Source organism: Melampsora larici-populina, assembly GCF_000204055.1.
Source record: "Melampsora larici-populina 98AG31 unplaced genomic scaffold MELLAscaffold_22, whole genome shotgun sequence".
In the NCBI taxonomy this organism is placed as follows: Eukaryota; Fungi; Basidiomycota; class Pucciniomycetes; order Pucciniales; family Melampsoraceae; genus Melampsora; species Melampsora laricis-populina.
In genome coordinates, this window is record NW_006768786.1 from 56,089 (window position 1) to 77,558 (window position 21,470).

The 21,470-nt window shown below is 43.9% G+C and overlaps 5 protein-coding genes across 5 annotated transcripts; 2 read left to right on the top strand and 3 right to left on the bottom strand.

The window, feature by feature from the left end:
* Window positions 1–1,152: 1,152 nt before the first annotated feature.
* MELLADRAFT_116672 (Hypothetical protein) lies at window positions 1,153–5,041 on the top strand (the record flags this gene model as incomplete). Its single annotated transcript, XM_007410728.1, has 5 exons — window positions 1,153–1,614; window positions 1,693–2,354; window positions 2,418–3,416; window positions 3,489–3,647; window positions 3,752–5,041. 5 exons carry the CDS (start codon window positions 1,392–1,394, stop codon window positions 4,661–4,663), a joined length of 2,955 nt encoding a protein of 984 aa, XP_007410790.1.
* Window positions 5,042–6,192: 1,151 nt separating this feature from the next.
* On the bottom strand, window positions 6,193–6,554 carry MELLADRAFT_31749 (uncharacterized protein; the record flags this gene model as incomplete). The annotated part of the gene is made up of 2 exons (XM_007410936.1): window positions 6,193–6,228; window positions 6,384–6,554. Coding segments are annotated over 2 exons (207 nt in total), but the record flags the coding sequence as incomplete, so codon positions are not given.
* A 3,131-nt stretch (window positions 6,555–9,685) lies between these two features.
* On the bottom strand, window positions 9,686–10,728 carry MELLADRAFT_87591 (uncharacterized protein; the record flags this gene model as incomplete). Its single annotated transcript, XM_007410935.1, has 2 exons — window positions 9,686–10,656; window positions 10,725–10,728. 2 exons carry the CDS (start codon window positions 10,726–10,728, stop codon window positions 9,686–9,688), a joined length of 975 nt encoding a protein of 324 aa, XP_007410997.1.
* A 2,980-nt stretch (window positions 10,729–13,708) lies between these two features.
* MELLADRAFT_36552 (uncharacterized protein) lies at window positions 13,709–19,190 on the top strand (the record flags this gene model as incomplete). Its single annotated transcript, XM_007410729.1, has 20 exons — window positions 13,709–14,044; window positions 14,215–14,315; window positions 14,402–14,520; window positions 14,579–14,815; window positions 14,900–15,051; window positions 15,096–15,241; window positions 15,330–15,567; window positions 15,630–15,736; window positions 15,815–15,951; window positions 16,058–16,462; window positions 16,532–16,629; window positions 16,694–16,759; window positions 16,827–17,000; window positions 17,081–17,151; window positions 17,215–17,522; window positions 17,600–17,725; window positions 17,790–18,156; window positions 18,370–18,502; window positions 18,579–18,884; window positions 18,993–19,190. 20 exons carry the CDS (start codon window positions 13,709–13,711, stop codon window positions 19,188–19,190), a joined length of 3,825 nt encoding a protein of 1,274 aa, XP_007410791.1.
* A 1,324-nt stretch (window positions 19,191–20,514) lies between these two features.
* Window positions 20,515–21,242, bottom strand: MELLADRAFT_87593 (uncharacterized protein; the record flags this gene model as incomplete). The annotated part of the gene is made up of 3 exons (XM_007410934.1): window positions 20,515–20,643; window positions 20,708–20,929; window positions 21,006–21,242. The coding sequence occupies 3 exons, from the start codon at window positions 21,240–21,242 to the stop codon at window positions 20,515–20,517; spliced, it is 588 nt and encodes a 195-aa protein (XP_007410996.1).
* Between the last annotated feature and the right edge of the window lie 228 nt (window positions 21,243–21,470).

The window sequence follows — 21,470 nt, forward strand, 5'->3', positions numbered from 1 at the left end:
CTCATCTTCTTCGGACAAATTCAGAATTTTAACTTGTATAACTCATTCCAATCTTTTGGAATAGAAACATATACTCAAGTCTTGTATGTATCTGCCTTTGATAACTAGCAAATTTTGATTATCATATAATTTTTTAATCACTTGAATGACTCCTGATATACAAAATATCAAATGAACCTCGTCGCCACATATGCCTACCTATGTATGATCGTCATATCTTATCAGGGGTCAAAATTGAACCAAAAATTTCGACTATAAGTAGATCCCAAACAAACCTAAGACTATAGAGCGAGCAATAAGTGGCCTCACAATGGCCCTTCGATAAAATATACTACCAGAAAGACACCCCCCATGATGTAAGGGTAGAGGCATGCAATTGATCACATAATCCACGCTATGCAATCATATCTTCAGTCATTGTTAGTCGTAAAAGGGCCTTCAATTTCGACTTTGTGAATGAGTCCAGTGGGTCTTCTTTTGCCAAGATTCCACCAGGTATATCAGTATAATCAAAGAGATTGTGCGCCTATAAATATCAATGAAAGCAAGGATATCAGTAGAAAACATGATCATTTTATCTAAAGATGCAATTGAGCCATGCCTTAGTTTAGATTGCTTCATCACATCGTAAGTCCCGTACCTTTCAATCCTCAGTCACATTTCCACAAGTTTCCGTTGAAAAATGATTTTTACATCATTTATATTTTGGCCCATATTTATGCAACTTATGAGATATATATAAAGTAATTTTCTTCCATCCTAATTCTCTGATGTTACGGTAGAGTCATTCCAGACTTTGAGGAAAGATTGTATTTCCTTTAAATTGCTCAGCTATCAAAGCTACTGGACCCAGAATATAAGATGACCTTTCAAGCTGCATGTCTTGAAAGCAGGGAAATTAAGAAATCAAAATTTTCAAGGTTAAAGCACAGTTCCTCTTTCAAGTTCCACCTTTTTGACTTCCTCGGATGGGTGAACCATCGTGATCCTCTTCTCTCACGCGCGGCCTTGAGATGATTTGGAATTTGATATGTAGATTGAATGAAGATGACGAGTATGGGTTTAAGCGGGTATCAGCTACTGAGTCCAAACGGGGGTTTACCTTGTTCAACGAAACCACTTGATAGTTCCTTGACATCATCATCATCACTTTCATCACTCACAAAGGTCAACTCGGGATTTAACTTATGAAGACTTCCCTATAGATCATCAAATCAAATCAAATTGGAACCACAAAAAGCTCTACTTTACTTTCTCTTCCCTTTCAGACAAATTTATCACATCCAGTCTCAAGTCAATTCACCTTCTTTCCTCTGTTTTCTTCACATCTCCTCTTTGGTCGAAACTGTTAACTTCTAGGGTCCATCAGCTCTTATAGTTCTGTGTAAATCATGTCTGAAGAAGTGGTCGCCTCAGTCGAAAGCGTACCTTCAGGTATGGTTGGCGGTAACCAATCCCCATCCGAACATGACGAAAACCAACCTCTCGAGACGCCTACCCAGGAGATTGAAAAAATCACCGATCTAGAAGTAAAGCCTGCTGAAAACCCTACGACACCGACCAAGGTCATGCCGATCACAAAGCCTGGAATCGCTGCTGCCATTGCTGCCTTCGGTTAGTCTTCTCTTGATGCCCTATTACGAGAGGACAAATGACTGAGCCAATTTTTGGACCATCGATGACTGATCGAAGAGAAGCACACGGGCGACAAGAAACCATTGTCAAAAACGACCGCCGCGCCTTTGAAAAAACCTGCCGTGCCTGCTGCTCCAGCTACTGTCAAGTCACCCACCGCCGCCAGAACTGCCAGGCCTACTGTGGGACCCGCTGCAGTCACTAGCAAGCGAAACTCTCTAGTCGTCGGTCCGAAAGCGCCCGCCACGACCACCACATCAAGCGTTGCCAATGCGTCACTTGCCAAATCGACATCCGCCGGCATGAAACCCTCAACTACGGTATCGTCAGCCGTTCAGAGTAACAAACCCAATCCACGGATTTCGAGTGCCACCCGAACAATCAATTCTGAGGTTGCAAATAAGGCATCAACCCATGACAGGAATGCTTCAACTTCTACGCAGATCAAATCACCGCCTGCCCCTGCAGCTCCTACTCGCAGAACTAGCGCTGCTCCTTCAGTCACCAGAGCCCCTATCAAGACAGCTGCCAGCAATGGTACCACCGCGACTGCCAAGAGACCAACCACTGCTACAGCTTCGGGAGCAGCCGCAAAATCTACTACCGCGGGCTCCAGCTCAGCCGTAAAACGACTTTCTCATGCACCCGGTGTGACGGGGACCAGGGCCGTCGCTACCAATGGCGCCCACGCAGCCGCAATTTCGGAATTGGAAGCTAAGGTTAGATGTTTTGACTTGCGTGTATGCGTTTTTCCAATCTGATCAGGATTGGTTTTGATCCAGCTCTTGCAAGCCGAAATATCTTTGGCTGAAAAATCGAAACTCTTGACGACCGTTGAAGGACAATTGGAAGCCGATGCCAAGACGGCTGCAGCCGCCCATGATCAATTGAAAGCGGAAATACAGGCCCTAGAGGCTCAACTCGCAGAGGCCAAGGATCAATCGGGATCGAATGATGATCACTCGGCCGAACTTGCGGCTTCTAAAGCTGATTTGGAAACTGCTCAAGCTCGTGTTGACGAACTCACCAAAGCTGTAGAAGCTCAAAAAGAGGAACACGCACAGTCAATTCGCCAACATTCAGAAACTGCTACGCAGGTTTCCGAACTACAACAGACGGTGGATAGCCTGAAGGAAGAGATCGCCAAAGCTGAGGAGAAACACGCTGCTGCGCTTGCCGAACTCTCTGAACAACACGCTCAACAACTCCAGGAGAAGCTTGGCGCCTTGCGGGAAGAGCTTGACTCTGGGAATCATGATGTTGCATCGCGACTTGAAGCGGCCGAGACGCGAGCGAAACAGGTTGAAGAAGAAGCAGCCGCCAAATATGCCAACGACCTTGCTCAAGAGCTTGCCAAAGCTAGCAACGAATCTGGCGCATCGCACACTCAAGCATTAGAGGAACTTGAATCCACACATTCCGCTCGTGTTCAATCTTTGACTGGTGAACACGAATCTGCTTTGAAGGAACTTCGAGAGAGCTTGGAATCTGAACTTGCCTCAACTCGTGAGAAATTACAAGCTTGGGAAAGTGATCGAGATGCTATCGTCAAGGAACTCGAAGAAAAGCATACCGTGGCGCTTGAGAAGGCTACCGAAGAAACCCGCTCGACTGCCGAGGAAGCTCATCAAGTCAAGCTGAGCGCTCTGCGTGAAGAGCTCGAGCAAGCCATTCTCGCTCTGAAGAATGAGCTTTCTGAAGTTCGCAACGCCCATTCTGCACTCCAGACTGAGCGTGATGAATTGCAAGCAGCTTTAGCAAGCTTACGCCAAGAAAAGACGGTGCGTGCTGTTCTTGTTTATCGACAGTTGAAGTGAAGTGCTAATATCAGTTGCCTATTGATTTTGATACAGGAACAAGAGAAGGATCTTCTGGAGCAAATGGAAGCCTTGAAAGCTGAACATATGAGCAAACTTAAAGAAGAGTTCAACCGAGCCCGAGAGGAGTTAGACAGCGGTCATATCGAACAGCTGAGAGGTTTTCGTCAAAGTTCTCAAGACACAACTGAGCAAGTAAGTCACGATAACAATCGTATCATTCAATATAAGATTTGTCAATTGATGTTCATCGTATTCACAACACCTTTGCTCACTGCCTCGTATTTTATGTTATCCAGCTCTTATCATCTCACGCGGCTGAATTGGAAGCTACCAAAGCCGCCTTGACATCTGATTTTGCATCCGAACGAGTCAAGATTGAATCTGAACTAATGCAAGTCAAACTCGAGCTGAACGCTATTCAATCGGATCTCAACGCTACCCGATCCACTAACACCGACCAGTTGACCACTATTGATCAATTGACTGGGGAACTTGAGAAGACTCGAGCCACATTGAAACATGTGGAATCGGAGGCAAAGGCTCAAACAAGTGATTCACAAGAAATCTCCTCACTTCGAGAAGCCCTTCAAAATGCACGAGAAGAAGGAGAACAAACTCGTTCAGTATTTCAAGCTACTACTGAGGATCTAACCACTAAGTTTGAACATTTCCGTGAACGACATGAAGCTGAAGTGAAGCAACATATCGAGGAAAAGACAAAATTGCAAAAAGAGTTGGCAGCGATGGAAGAAGCAAGTCAAGGAGAAGCTACCCGAATTGAAATGCAACAATCGATGATTAATGAGTTTACTGAAGAGATTCAACGAGAAATAAGTAAACGACAAGCAGTTGAAGCAGAGGTAAAACAATTAAGAGCTTCTAATGGTGGAACGGCTACTGGCACGAGTGCTATTACAGAACGTAAACTTACCGAATTACATGAAGCTCATAATGCAAAAACAGCCGAATTACAAAAGAAATTGGAACAATATCAACATATGGCCACGATGGCAGAAGAAGAAGCATCAGAAATGAGACAGAAATACGAACTTTTAGAAGACTTGATGCATAGACAAGAATCACAAGGAACTCATCATCAAAAAGGAGATGAAATTGAATATGAAGGTGATACAACGGTTGATCAAAGTGCTATACTTCCTAAAGAGAAAACATTAAATTTAATTGATATGTCTTTTGATGAGGCATAAGTTTAAAACAATAATCTTTCCTTTGTCGGGAAATTCTGATTTTAATTTTGTTTGTTTTTCCATCTTTTGATCTTTATCAAGTTATAAAGGGGTACTTTATTTTATTTTTCTGAAACTTTTTGAATTTTTTGATTTCACACATACATGATTTTTCTTTCGTGGTTTCAAACTCAAACTTGTGATATTTGGTTTCTTTAACTTTTCTAAAGAATCATGGATTTTTCATTATTTGGTTTTGGTCTGATTGGCTTTGTGTTTTGTTGTGCCTGTGTTAATAACTTAAGGTTTTGAGGGTTTTGCTTTTACTCTTTCTTTTTTTCGTGTGCAGCTCATTTTTTTAGATCACGTGAAATATATTAAAATCTGAATCATTTCATATCTTTTTTTCCTGGTGATATATTTCTTCTGATCAAGATTTTGATGGAATGTTTGAGTCCACAGAGATTTTGGTGATGTTTGGGGACATATAAGATGCCTATGTTTGGATTTTTGGAAGATAAACACAAATCAAGCTTTGATTTTACATTTTTACACTTTTGGGATTATGGATTTGAAACTCTCATTTGATTATATTTCTCTTGTGTCAAGATTTGTTTTTTTGTTTGTTTAAATTCACGTTTACTGTTTGACTATCTTCACAATCTGGATAGTACAAAGTGTTTTGATGATAACCTCTTAAATTAATCACTGATCCATGAGTTATATAGCTGGTTGAAGGGGGATTCATGTGTTACAAAGTTTAATTAATTAAGGTTCAAGTGCGAATATTTGGGCTTCTCAAAAGTTTATACATGAATGTACCAGAATTATACGACAAGCTTTGCAAGGTCTCGACTCCAGAACTTGCAGACACCAGTACGTCAATACTTGCTATGCAAACTTCATCATTTCAACTGAAATGATCATTCAAGCTTCTCAAGCCAGTACACAAAAGACAAAGATCACCCTTGATAACATTGTCCAATGAGCTAGTCTGAGGTTGCATTCATCCATTTCCCAGTTTATGATCATCACCCAAGCCATTCAGTGATTTGGTCGGAATATATATCAAGGGCTTGTCCTACATACAGGAAACAAAGTAGCCAACACATAAAAGCTGGTGTTCAGACTTATTAAAAATATGTATATGCTACATCCAGGGATCCATTCCAGCTGTCAGATCTGAACACGCAATCATCAGGGCTTAGAATTCGTGCTCCAGAAGCTCTCGAGTCCTATCTACCAAGAAAGAATGGCGAGAACTCCATGCCGCGTAACTGTCTACTTTGTCTACCCGTTTGTTGGGGAGACACCCAAAACGCATGAATTTGAAGTTTGTTCTTGGTGTATGCAAAGGAGTCTTGCGTCGAGGATGCCTGTTCTCGCAGTCTGGTGGTAGTGTCGAAGTAATCAATCACTGGTACCTGTTTTGGCAGGATCGAGAGGTTGTTCTGTTTAAGTATGGAGCAGAGAGGCTTGTGGTCAATCTTGCCATTCTTCGCGCAGAAAGTCAAAACCCCCGTGATGGAAAACATACCCGTCTTCTGGGTTGGATCTAAGCCTCTGAAGCGCTTTCGCATGTCGAGCTTTTATAGTCAACACCACGGTTGGCGCGCCATGGGTTTGAATTGCAAGCGGGATCAATCGGTGGAGGTCCAATGGATATAGTTGACGACGACTGTTAGTGGACGATCAAATGAACAACACAGAAATATACATCAAGTACTTGAGAGGGGCTTACAAGACCCCTTTTGCAATCGAAGAATGCGTAGCGAAGGTGTAAACACTCTTCAGGTAATTCCGACATATGATTTTGAAGACAATCTTTCGGTGTTCGATAAGGTGGTTGAAGTACGCAATCGGATTTGAGGATGCAGTTTGCTAAATCTTGTCTGATACCAGCACAACGTCCATGAGTTGATGGGGATGGTAATGTATTAGAAGTGCTCATCGCAGAATGTCGAGAATGGGATTCTTCGTACGGCTGAGCTCAAGTTTGTAGCAGGGTACGAATAGGTACGGTACAGCTACTTAGCTACGTAACATAAAGAACATAGGACATAAGTAAAAGTCTGCATGAAATACACCACGGGGGCGTCCTGACCGCCAAAAGGTCATCCTCGCCGGCCACCACCAGACGGTCGCTCTGTGCGGAGTGACTGCCCGTCAGCAGGTAGTCAGTTTGGCGACGACCAAGTGTCGAACTGTAAGTTGCCTGACAGCTCATCGTAAAGGCGCCTTTGCTTCGCCAAAAGTGTAGGCGTGCGCGAGCCGCTGGTGGCCTGCAGGCCAATTTGACTATCCGCAGGCCACCAATTTGGTCGCGTTCAGTCAATCTGGGCTGTTTGGGTAGATCAAGCGGGGCACGAGCAGCTCGGAATCAAGAAATGGGCATAGCCCAAAGCCCAGTGCATCAATAGGCGGTGGCATGGTCAATAGTGGCAGATTGGAAGAATAGCTTATTGAATGATAACAGATGATTCAACAGGAATCAGTTGAAACAGGTTGAAAAACATGGAAACTATTTTATATGGATGATTTCAAGTTTGATTGATTTGTGTAATTTAGATGTCACACCAAGAACAACAATTGGAGATCCAAACAAAAAAAAAGAGAAAAAGAACAGAAAAGATAAGCACCGTGATGAATTAGGGGATACAAAGTTGAATCCGGGCACGTGCCCGGGCATGTGCCCGGAAGTCCAGATCCCATTTTTGGCTGTAAATCTCGATTCTGGACTTCCAGGCACATGCCCGGGCAGCCCTCCAACTTTGAACCCTTTGTAAGCCAGATATCCAGGCTCCTCAAGCAAGTTAGCCAGACGTCGAACGTTCAGCAGCTCCCCCATTTCATCATCCAAACTCGCAAGGCTACATTTCAATCTGATGCCTCGTTTTACTCGAAAACATGACCTCAGAAGATCCATTCAAGTAGCCCGACACTCAAGAAAACCGCTTGCTCACAACAAAGTACCCTTCTTCGCAACCTTAGACCTCGATATTGCTGGGTTCCAGTTTCTTTTCCGAATGATTCACACTTTGAAAACCTTTCGCGAAGCTATCACCGAGGATGATCGAAGGAAGGCGGCTCTCACGCATCTTGTAGCTCTTATTGAGTTACTACCAGCCTTGGATCACAGCTACAACCTCCTTCGCTTGGGATATCAACTTCGCAGAAAGGCCACTTCAGAGCTTGCAATTCTGGACGAAGCCCTCACAATCTTAAATCATAAACGGTTCTTTTTAAACAGGATCTCTCGTGGACGCAAGGAATTGCAAAACGCTTGGTTTTCCCAAGTGCTAATAGAAGGAGGTGATGGATTCATCAAGCTAGTGAGTCAGTTTTAAAGAATTGCCTTTTAATTGCTGTCATACTTAGTCAGGATGCTTTTTAGGCACGAATGTCGAAGAGAGCTTTCAACATTCTGATTGATTTGATCGAGGACCATCCGATCTTCCATAACAACTCCCACATGAAGCAAGCACCCGTTTGGTGGCAGGCGTTGGTTGCCCTGGCGAACTTAGGAACCGGTGGTAATGGTGGTGACCATTTCCACCTGGCGAGGATGTTCAATTGCTCAGGTATTTTTCTCTTTCAGACATCGTTTTCAAGAGTATGAATTTGATTCAACCTGTGTTCACAGAAGGGAGTGTCCAAAATTGGACCACTCGATTCATCTTAGCTGTACTCGATTTGAAATCAAAATACATGCGCTGGCCTTCGCCTCAAGAACGTTCGGCTTTGAAAGAAGAAATTAGCTCAATTTCATTCTTCAAAGGTTGTGTAGGATTCGTAGATGGCACTCTAATTCCGCTGGCTGCTGCACCTCGTGAAAATCCCGAAGACTATTGGACCCGGAAGAATTTTTATGCTTACAACATCATGCTTGTATGCGACATTCATCGTCGGGTGATTTATTATGAGTTGGGCTGGTGTGGTAGTGTACATGACCAACGGGTCTTCAGGTCTTCACAGGTGAGTAATGTCTGTGATATATCTATCGTATACATACTGATGTATCAATGATCTTTGATAAATATAGCTCTTTGAAGAACCCGATGACTTTTTCGATGATGGAGAATATCTTTTGGCAGACTCTGGTTACACGGTCTCTGATGTTGTGATACCTTGTCTCAGGCGGTGTCGAGGTCACAGCTTGCGGTCAGACGAAGACGCTTTCAATAAGGCAATCAGTGCAATACGAGTTATAATCGAGCATTGTAATGGAATGGTCAAAGGACGTTTCCAATCATTGAAAGAACTTCGATTGGTTATCAGCAATGCTCTATCGGCCTTACGCGCTAATCAGTGGATTGAAGCATGTTTGATATTACATAACTTTCTCCTTTCAATCAAAGATTCGTGGTCTGGAGTTTTGGGAAACATAAGTGCTGGTCTTTCACCAGAAACAAGACCACGACAAGCCCCTCGCAATGCTCCTGCGTTTGAAGATGAAGAAGCTATTTTGAGGACTGGTCGCAACACGAGTAGAAGGGATCAATTGTTTGCGGAATTTTTGGAAACAAGGAATAATGATTAAATTGAATTTCTTTTGATGTTAACCATTTATGTAAATATGATAGTTTCAGAAATTGCAATTAAAACCTTTTTGTCTTGAAAAATTTTGACTTTGACAAAAATTTTCGAGATGAAATCATCATGTGATATGATGACTGGATACAAGTGAACTCGATCTTTGGTAATACTTCGAGTGGGTGAATCAAATAGTAACAAATTCATTTAAATATAAATTTCAAGGTCAACGTGTATTTGAAAAGCAACTTGTTGGTAAATTGTAAATACAATTTCATTTAGAGTACCAATTTCATTTAAATATAAATTTGAACTACAAGTGATTTTATACGTATTTTATGACTATTTCACTAATCAGATAGACTTTCTTTAAATTTAATATACCCTTGTTAAATCTTTGGGGACCTGATGGATTTATCAACATCATATAGTATGTCAGAAGTTGAACGATATATCAATACATATTATAATTCAAGTATATAGAAAATTCACACTAACCTGGAGCCTCCATTAAGTCGCACTTGAACTTGATTGGACCATTGCTTGCGCTTGCTGAGCTGCAAGCATAGCATCATGTATATTCATATTATGGTCTCGCATTAATGTACTGATGAGTTGAGCATTTCTCGATACTTGTTGATGTTCCATCTCAGCCTTCATTTGCTGGATTTCAAGTAAGTGCTTCTCCTTTCGAGAATCTAAGTCGAATCGTTCACTACTCAATTTGACATCAGCCAATTCAATTTCAATTGAGGATTTCTTTTGGATTTGTTCTTCACTTAAGACCGGTTGTGATGTAGGTTGTCCAAACATAGCAGTATTCATATTGACAGCGAGTTGAGTCAAACGATCCATATTTTTTCCATGGTTGATAACCGCCTCACGCTCAATTGTGGAGGTGAAAGTATCTGCACCGGCGGAGGATGATCCATAATTTCGTCCTTCGAAAAGGCCTTGAATTGAAGAGGCTGAACCAGATTGGCGTGCTCGTTTGCTCATGGTCGATTGGCTTGCTGATTCCAAAGAATGTTTTGAAGAAGTGCGTTTGAGGGAACTGGAAGATAGTTGAGGTTGAGACCGAGTTTGAGAAGATTGAAAAGCTCGAATTGGTGTGTAAGTATCACTAATTCCAGGAGTTTCATCAAAGTTGTCGTTCATAACTCTCCTCATCTCCTCCATAGTAATGTCATCGGATTGAGCGTCTGAATCCTCATTAGGTAAGTGTGAATCATTAACTAAGGATCCGTTCATCCCTTCCTCCAATTGAGTGCGTTTCGAGCCGTTTTGGTCCATCTCATAAGCTAAATTAGAATTGATAGAGTGTTCCCTCGCATCACGTTGGATTTGACCGTCATCCTTGCTTTCAACATTTCGAGAAGTAGCTGGTAAACTGCGGGTAGCAGCCAGTCTAACATTAGCATGCCGAGTTCCAAATACCGGCTCAAGTTCAAAGTAATATTTGCACAACTTCAAGATAGGCGCTGAAAGAATTGGAGAAGACAAATCAGAAATCGAACCAAAGGAACTGTGATCAACTGCGAATGCTTACCCATGGCTACCTTCTCTAACTTCAGCCATTCATCGTCTTCATCACCCCATCCCTTAGCAGCCTTAACTTCCTGCGCTGTCTTCCAACTACCCGCACCAGTCCGGTTACACTCTCCGTCAGCCTTCCGCCAAGCTTCCTCCAATCGGCCAATCTGTCAACCAAAGCCAAGTTTTATATTGAGAAACAGAATCAATGAACGCTATGATCAATCAACATCACATAAGAACTTACCTTTTTTCGGATAGAGTTTGCATCTCGCCATGTAATTCCATTCTCAATCAAGTAACGTTCAATCTCCTCAGCCACAGCTCTCTTTTCCGATTTGTTATCTTTGAATCTACTGAAATTGTCTTCATCCGTAAGCCAATTGAGCAATAAGTACATTGAAGTTTTCCCATCCGCATTGTGATCGTGTTCCCATTGAACAGTAGTCTTGTTCCCTTTCTCATCGTCTTCTTGAGAGCTTTCATTGATGGTCTTTGAGTTTTTGGACTTCTTAGATTTTTGTTGACGAGGTTTTGATTTACGAGGCGAGGAAGGTTTTGCTTGAGATGCCTTTGACTCACGAGGCATCTTTGCCTTTGTCGATTTATTTCTATTGGAAACACTTGAACCAGCTGATTGTGCCAGTTGAATCGCTCCAGTGAGCACTTGACTGAGAGTTGAAGGGTCTAGTTGTAGTTGGGTAGGATTTGGATCAGGTTCGGAAGATGGATCAGGTGAAATGATGTGATCCGAATGTAAATCTTGGGAAGAAGACATGGATGAAAATGAAATGAAACCTTATGTTTATTTGCGGAGCTTGATGGGATGGGAAAAGGGTGATCAGTTTCTGGGTGGAAAACTGGGTGGGGAACTGGGCGTCAAGCTGGGAAAAAAAATTTGCCCAGATTTCAGCTGGTCTCCGGGAATCTGGACTTCCGGGCACATGCCCGGGCACGTGCCCGGATTCAACTTTGTATCCCCTAAATGATTCCATTCTCTACATCAATCAAAGCTAATGATTTGGAAAACAAAAAGGTATAGATTAGTTTAAGTTGGATGGGGAATTTGATTCTGATGATTTGATTGGTCACATACGATTATCTGTAGTCGAGTTTAATTCACGACTGATAGTAGCAGGAGCAACTATCAAATCTTCTAATCAAGGACCGATCCACTAAAAAAACCCAAAGACAATTAATTCCAAGAGATCGAAAAGGCTTCATTGAAAGTTGTAATAATAGATTCACTTACTTGAGGTGCGGTTCTCAAAGGATAACAATATTGTCTTAAAGTTTGTTTAGAGATCTCAGCACTAACATCTTTTTCTTCATGATCAGTATGATCGCTAATTGACTAGATTTCAATAATCTATCAATTGTTTCTGCTACTTGGATTTGACCAGGATGAGGTCTAGCAGTCACATGAATAAATCTAAAAAATTCTCAAATCAGAATTGAATCAGAGTGAATCTTTGGATTGAAATGAATCCAAAGGGATAAAACTCAACGAATGAAATGAACCGATTTGACCCAACAATCCTCTCCATCTCGATTCTTGATCTTTATATCTCTTCGGGTGGCAAATCAAACGTCAATCATGGATCGAGCTTGGTAATGTGGCCTTTGCCATTAAAGTTCCCACAATCCTCATTGTATACGAGCCTATAAAAGCTGTCAGTTCAACTTCCAAGACTGATTAGCTGGTTGAAGGACAAAATTGAAGCAGGTAAGGAGAGTTCAGACTTACGCAGTGAAACGACGTCGCAAGTGGTCACACTTGCGTTGTCAAGCTAAATACACAAAACTGAGAGTTGTAAGTCACGATGATTCCACAAGAAACCAAAGGACCAGGATTTTAACTGAAGAGCTCACGCGAGAGACAAAAAAGACGCAGGGGTGAGGACGCAACACAAGAAAAGTTCGTACGCAGGGGTTGAGGCCACCATGCAGCCTCTGATTGGACGTTGTGTGCCCTCCAACCTTTGGCACGCGACATCCAATCAGAGGCTGCATGGTATTTCACCTTTTGGCAATCAGTGAAATTGCACAGGCCGATGAGTGTTCCCTCCAGAATTTTTGGAAACCAGACAGTGACTCGTGAGTGAGCCACTGTCAACACGCCAAGGCCACGAGTTGTTGCCCTTTCAGGATCCGTATGTAACGTGGTGGTGTTTGGTTGCATCTGTCCCGTCATCCACACAGACTGATTCAGAGGATGAGCTCAGCAAGCAAAGTAAGTCTCTGCTCACGCTTACTTGGCTCAGCAATCAGTTTTGGAAAGATGCCACGCGATTTCGCGCTGACCATGCGAGGACCAAGCAGGCGGTCTATAGGCCCGCAGGACGCGCCTACAAGTCCCGCTGCTGGCTGCTCTGGGATTAAACAGGGGCGGCCCGTGAAGGCCAGCCCAGGGTGGCCTGCAGTCTGGCCAGGGGCGAGTCTTGGGTCGGAAACCGACCTGACGGATTTCAGACTGGTTGGGACCAACTTCTGACCCAGGATCCCCCCGTGGTGTACCTTGATTACTCCTTACAAACAAGCCCGTTTCCCTTTCACCGTTACTCTTAAACAATTACCCGTGAAACACCTAAACGCATACTTCCAGGAGAAGTCAGCTCTTATCTTCGTATTTTATATCTTACATCCCAACCCTAGATTTAAGGGTTAGAATACATAACGTGGGTTAAAGTTATACCCCGTTACAAGTTCGAATGCCATTGCCAGATGTATCATGTTTTGCGAGGGTGTCACAGTCAGTGACTCAATCATCGCTGACACTCGACTGACACTCAGCACGATCCCAGAGATTCACAGATAATTTCCATGTAACAGTCGAGATGCTGTCATTGGTTCGTGAAGCAAGGTTCTCGCACACTGCAAGCAAGAGGACCATCGACCGTTTCTATTTTTCAAAGAGATGCTGGAGCTGAACGTATATTGAGAAATCTTCAATACCCTTCAAACCTTTTCTGTTTTGAATCAAGACGCTAAATCATATCAATGGTCCCATTAGCCACCGAAGACGAGCTGTGGGCGACCGAAGGCCTTGCCGATGCGCCAGAATCAGATCCGACTCTCGAAGCCCAACCACCACGACGGCCGATCAATGCCACTGAATTCAAGGATTTCCTCAACTCCAAACTCCTCAAACCTGGTCCGGCGGTACCCAAACTATGGACCTCGAGTCGCGTTACTCATTGGGAAGGGGACCCGATTTTAGGCTTACTACAACACCAATCCATCGGCGAGCTACTGCGTAGTCAGCCAGGTCAAATGTCTACCAGTCTTGAATTCGTCACTGCTGGACTTGAGGGAAAAGTGGTTGGCTATCGTGAGGTTAGTGGCTAGATTCAAAACACCTGTATGTGTGGATCTATTTGATCATAAGAGATGAAGACGCCGTATGTGGATGAACTATGTGCTCTTTGTATTTATCTTGAAATTGATAAGAGATGTTTCCTCATTGTACAATATATTCAACACACACCGGATGGTCCTTTTGAAAGCTGTCCAAGCCCTCCGGACCTTCCATGACCGCCAAGACATCTTCCTCATTAAGTCGAGAGCCTGCTAGCTACACCGAGGACTTTGTTAGGGGCAAGTCGGGGTAAGTGAATGTGAAATCACATCGCGCACGCGACATTATCGTCAACCTGAGAAAATTCACGATGTGACTTTAAACCTTGCGAACAGATATTTTCCTTTTACACCGGGTGGTTTGGAAGTGGGAGTTGAGCTGCAGCCAATGAGCAACCAAGTCGAACCCGACGAATTGGTGGAGAGTATTGAGAAAGGCTTCGAGTCCAACCGCGGTAAGCTTTTTGATCTCATATCTCCTTGAGCTGGACGTTCAATTGCTATCTCCTACAGGTGGCATACGTACTATCCCCCCTGGATTTACTAGAGGACTTGACTTTAGCGATACGGCAATGGATGCTGAAACGGAAGCAGAAGATTCGGCTGATGTGGCACCCAGTCAAGTGGAGCCTATCTATGTGCCCACTGAAAAATTCAAGCGTACCGTGCGGCAAGAAGACCGAGATAATGCTGAGACAAAATCGTTTTCAGCGCAGATAGATGAAGAAGTAGAAGCTCTACTCCCCAATAGTGTCAGTCGATCATGAGTCATTGTGTTCCGGTATCTTATTGACGTGTGACTCTCCGTTCGATGACCTCAGCGGGTGGACCTAGCTTCGAATGTGAAGGTCTCGGCTGAACGCAAACGTCCCGTCATCTCTAAGCGAGATTGGGCTCATGTGGTGGATGTCAATCAAGAATTGGTAAACTTCAGGGACCTGGTACCCGATATGGCGAAAGAGGCAAGTCTTGCGAGTTTGATGAACGTGTGCTTTTGACAATCTGGCTCATCGGGTTCTTTCATGTATAGTATCCCTTTGAGCTCGACACTTTCCAAAAAGAAGCCGTTTATCACCTGGAGATGGGGGATTCAGTCTTTATCGCTGCTCACACTTCAGCTGGAAAAACTGTGGTGGCAGAGTACGCCATTGCGCTTGCAGCTCGACACATGACTAGGTGAGATAAGCGCGGGCCTACATATAACTAGTATCCTTGGGAAAGATGGCTTACCAGGACATACTTGCATCCGATTCTGATCAATCAGATGCATATACACGTCACCCATCAAAGCTTTGTCTAATCAAAAATTTCGCGACTTCAAGCAGACGTTTGATCCGGACACCGTTGGTATCTTAACTGGTGATGTGCAGGTCAACCCAGACGGTAGCTGTCTAATTATGACCACTGAAATTTTGAGAAGTATGCTCTACAAAGGAGCTGATCTGATACGGGATGTGGAGTTTGTTGTCTTCGATGAAGTACATTATATCAATGACTCGGAGGTACGTGCTCAACACATCGTAGGCTGATTGTACTGGCATCTGAACAATCTTATTTTTATCAGCGGGGTGTGGTTTGGGAGGAAGTCATTATCATGCTCCCTGATCATGTTACCATCATTTTGCTGTCAGCCACTGTACCAAACACCAAAGAGTTTGCAGATTGGGTAGGGTAAGAATAGTCTAGTCTTTGTGATATTTTGGGTTCTCGATGTCAATCCATTTTTCCCCAACTCGAAACATCACACAGACGAACCAAGAAGAAAGATATCTACGTCATCAGTACTCCGAAAAGGCCTGTTCCTCTGGAACACTTTTTGTACGCAAATAAAGACTTGTACAAGATTTTGAACGCTAAAGGGGAGTTCTTGGGACAAGGGTTCGTAGGTTTCTTTTTACCCATTCCACCTTGATATCAACTCGAAGGAAAGCGTGCGCAATAATGAGCCACCAATGTTGACCCAATCTTCATGTAGACACAAGGATGCCGGAGATGCATTGAAACGCGCTCAAGTAAAAGAACGAGAGGCTGCAGGTATGTTACCTTTGACCCGGATGGGCGCTGCGGCATCTAACCGTGGTCAACGTGGTGGCGCGCAGTCTCGCGGGAGTCGCTCAAATACCTCAGCGCGTGGAAATACTAACTTGATGGCTAGAGGAGGTGGGCGTGGAGGAGGCGGCCATAATAGTGGACGAGGTAATCAAGAAGATAGAAATCTATGGGTACATCTGGTAGGATTGTTGAAGAAACAGAACCTGCTACCAGTTGTGGCATTTACATTTTCTAAGCGAAGATGTGAAGATAATGCATCGAGTATGCCCAATACAGACCTATGCAGTGCAAAGGAAAAGAGCGAGATTCATGTGATCATCGAAAGAAGTTTGAAAAGGCTCAATGGTATGTACATGGGTCAAGATTCGCCTTGGTCGACGTGAAGTTGATGGTTACTTTTTCCATCTTCAACAGATTCTGATAAAAAACTGCCTCAAATATTGAGGATGCGTGATATGTTGAGCCGCGGGGTTGGTGTACATCATGGCGGGCTACTCCCGATAGTCAAAGAGGTCTGGTTTATGAAAGGCTCTTATGTTTTGTTATGCGCAAAACTGATTGAACTTTTTATTGCAGTTGGTCGAGATCTTGTTCACGCGTGGATTGGTCAAAGTGCTATTCGCAACTGAGACTTTCGCAATGGTAAGGTTTCCCCGAAACAAAACGGATCATTGATGACACCAGTTAAATGTTTTGGTGTCGAATTTAGGGTGTGAATATGCCGGCACGCAGTGTTGTTTTCTCGGGTATAAAGAAACATGATGGTCACTCCTTTCGGGAATTGCTACCTGGTGAATACACCCAAATGTCGGGAAGAGCCGGTCGTAGAGGATTGGATAGCACTGGAGTCGTTATCATCGTATGCACAGACCAGCCTCCGGATGTGCGTTTATTTCTATTTCTGATATGGCACTAGGTAAGGCAATGCCTAAAATTATTGAAATCGTCGATTTTTGGCCTTAGACCTCGACATTGCACAAAATGCTCCTGGGTCAACCTACCAAGCTACAGTCTCAATTTCGACTGACATATAAGTTAGTCGATCCGTACGATGCTTTTGACCATGCTCGAGGCTGAAATGATGCTTCACACATCAGCATGATTCTGAACCTCTTGAGGGTTGAAGCTCTTCGGGTCGAAGAGATGATTAAACGGAGTTTCTCGGAAAACGCTCAGCAGAGATTGTTACCTGATCAGCAGAAGAAGATTGTAGAGTGTGAACGAGAGCTGCGAGCACTGGGCATATCGGACGATCCAGAGAGGAATGAAAACATCAAAGAATATCTTGGATTGATGACACGATTGGAAGCACTGAACGCAAGCATGATTGAAAGCATTTTGAGTCATCCCTCCGGCTCTCGTGCCTTCCAATCAGGCCGCCTTGTGATACTGCGGGATGGGGTATGTCGATTTCCCTTGATATCCCTATTGACTAACCCATCCGGTGAAGCTTTCTGATCTACGACCTCTAGCATTTCCGAGATAATCCAGCGGTGATCCTAAAGCTTGCTCCAGGATTCCACAAATCTGCCGATGGCCGTATCGATCGATCACGAACTTATCTTGTTCTTGCCTTTGTACCCACTGAAATCCGCGCAGGCACAAAAGGTAAGGCTTATACCTAGCAAAACTCATGGCTGAACATTTCCTGAGGTTATTTTGCCTTCTCCAGATTTACCTTCTGAGTCGGTTCCACCTCGCTGGCCACCGCGAATTCATGCTCAGACCGAAGACCTTACCTATGAGCTTGCCGTGATACCCACGTCGTCCGTCTCCCTGATCACCAAACACTTGATAAAACTAGACGCAGAGTCTATCGCGAATCATCATAGAAAGTCAGAGATGGAGAATACACTGAAGAACTTTAAGGAAAGTCAACTTCTGAATCAACTGGCTGATACAAATATCATTCAAGATATCCAGGAAATCGAATGGGAATCTACAAAGTTACGTTCCGTAGATTTTAGAGATTTGTTGCACGAACGGGATACCCTTTTGGCTAGTCTCATAGCTTTCGGTGATATAGAACAGACGGAAGGGTTCATAGATTCGGTGAGTTTCTTGGAGACAAATAGACCCCACAGCCTATGAAGTGTGTAAGTTGGTGATTGACGTGATCTATGTGGAACTCCAGTACGAAGCTTTGTACAATGAACAGGTGCTGAATACCCGATTAGCCGCGTGAGTATGATCGCCAAACATGACTCCATGCAACATAAATAGAGTTTGAGCTCTGTGCTGTCTCAATGCAGATTACGCATGGCTTCGAGCGATCAGAATCTAGAACTTTTACCCGACTATGAAGCACGCATTGCTGTTCTGAAGGAACTGAAGTTTATCGATGAGCGTTCGACCGTGCTCCTCAAGGGTCGAGTGGCTTGTGAAGTGAGTCTAGTCTGTTGACAAGCCCTTGAGCATCTTGTTTTCTATGGCTCAATGTTGGGACGGCTTTGTATCTTAGATTAACTCTTCCTCCGAGTTGATTTTGACTGAGCTCATCTTGGACAACGTGTTCATGGACTATGATCCATCAGAGACAGTCGCACTTCTCAGCGCCCTGGTGTTCCAAGACAAAACTGATAATAAACCGATGCTCACACCCGCCCTTGAACAAGGATGTCAACAGCTCACCAAGATCTCTGAGAGAGTGGAGGAAGTTTGTTTAAGACATAGAGTTGAGGTTGACGATGTTGAAGGGCCTCGTTCCAGTCATTCTGGGTTAAATTTCGGTATGGTAGAGCTGGTGTGGCACTGGGCGCAAGGAATGGTCAGCATCTATCTCATTTTGAAGATCAAGATGAGGAGGATGTGTCTACAGACATCAATGCACTATACTGGACGCTATACTGACATACTTTGCTGGTTGCCTAAATAGCCATTCGCGGAACTGGTGGGCTTGAGTGACATCCAGGAAGGCACGATTGTGCGAACAATGACAAGATTGGATGAAAGTTGTCGGGAGGTTAAGGATGCAGCACGTATTATCGGAGACGCTACATTGGGTAAGAAAATGGAGGCATGTCAGGCACTTATCCGGCGCGATGTTATCTTTGTCAGTAGCTTGTACATTTGAAATCACAAACTTCAGTCTCGAGTGTGTATCTGCGAGCGATACGCAAGACACACAGAAACTTGTTTTGTAGGGCTTTGAGTGAGTGTTGGAACCACCGTTAACACAATTTGGGTCAGGTGGAAGCACAAGATCTCAAACTGATACCAGCCGTAGAGCTTCGAAGTTGCTCGAGTCACTAAATTTGTCTACTATAGCTACACGGCCTTGCATTATGACCAGTTGATCTTGTGCTCTCTGGATACAGTTTCATGGTTTCCTCGGCTGAAATCGATTTACATCAATAAGAAATAAACCTACTCACAGTGGATGTCACATTCTTTACATTGTCTTCAATCATCAAATCAAAGACAATGTTTCTGCGAGTGATTTCAACCTGACATCTCATCCACGCCAGTCTTTGCATGCAAGCAGAAGAATCAACCTTACAACACTTGAATTATTTTGGATCAGGTGATGATTGATAACATCACCGCTCTTTCTACTGATCTCCAATGTAGGTGTAAGATCATTTTGATGACGATTTTTAGTTTTCAAGCAAGTCTCAACCTTCATGAACATGCACAATGGTGAGGATATTGATCAAAGAATGAAGGTCATCTATTCATCTGCAGAAGTTTGCATCATGCTTGGTAGTGGTGCAACCGAACTTCAAAGTACGCGTAGAATGAGTGCATCGTGGCAGGTTCAGGTGTTGGATTTCTGCAGCAGAGGATGAAGCTTTGGACAACAATCATTGACCCGGCATGGCCATAAATTTCCGCGTTCCAATAATTCTCGGCGCGAACTGCGAAGCATGGTTTGTCAGTGCGATTTCGGCAAGTAGACCCACTCCACTTTGTGGAGCTTACGGATGGGGTGTTTGCAGGCAACATCTAAGCTGAATTTCAAAACATATTCATTTTGGGGTGAAAAGTAGTATCAAGTGAACTTTGACTACTGCACAATGAAAATTAACTCGGAATTGTCAATAGTATGCTTCAATTATCTACACGGCTTGGACATTCCTGGGGTTCTTTAAAGAGGGTAGACAAGAGAATTCCATCGCACGAAGAAGGTAACATGAGTGTGTGAAGTAAAAAGTGTTGGAAGATGGAAGTTGATACGATAGGCGTGGTAAAGGTAGAAAAAGAATATTGATTATCATCTAAGAAATTGTAAACGTCTTTGTCTTGAAAAGGTACGAGAGATTTTGAGACAGGCCCAATATCAATGTTGATTATATACTTCTGAAGAAGCCAGGCTGTGCAACACCCCGCTACGAACCAAAAGGTGCTTCGTGGGTGTCCGAGAGCTCGGAGGAAAAGCTGGTGATTGACGCTGGCACTTAAGCAAATAGGAGTCCGACAGCACCGAAAAGACTGATGGCAACGGGGATAACTGCTGAAAAGTCTGAGATCATAGCCGAAGCGCCAGATGAGGGGGCAGGAGTCTGAAAGATGGACCAAGCCAAAGTCTGTGGATTAGCACGAGCGATCGCCGAACTGCGGCCTCAAGTCGTTTGAAGACAAATTACTTACGTCGGGGGTAGATGATGTGTTTTGAGCCCCTGTCTCAGCAGGAGGGGGAGAGGAGGAATTGCCACTGTCTGGGCTGGTGGACTTCAACTCCGTTGGAGGGGTATCGCTTGGCTTCGCGTCAGTGACACCCGAGTTGACTGGTGGAGGAGTCATAGTATCTTGTGTGCTGCTAGACTCTTGGCATACGCATCCTTTGCTGTCAGACGGTGGTGCAAGGCCAGGCTACAGCGCATTGGAAGTTTGGACATCTCAATCAGCAAGCAGTAGACAGAAAGTCAGCGGTGAAGTTAGTACTCACCATTGTCAAAGCACCCGATTGGCCTATTGAAGTTCCTGCAGTTGCATTCGCGTGCGCGCCGGCAGAAAGTGTTGATTTGCTGGAAGCTTCGGCAGACGCGGTAGCAGAGGCGGAAGCATTGACGGCCAACATGTTAGGGAAAGACAGGGAACCAAAAGTGGGTAGACCGTGTACTATCGAGCTACCCAAGAAGAATTGAAGACCGAGGCATAAGGTAATAGCGTTGAAAGTAGGCATTTTGACAATGACTTGAAATTCAAAAATAAGCTGGAATCGGATGCACAAAAATTTGTTAGTGAAGAAGGTGAGGTAAAGGAGAGTGATTGTTGCACTACACGGTTTAATAATTCTTTTTGGCTCAGACGAGAAGACACACGATGGAGTGGCTATGGAATTTGAGTGAATAAAGAGAATAAAATACGAGATTGTTCTCTGTAAGGCGACGCCCGGAGGCTTTAAATTACA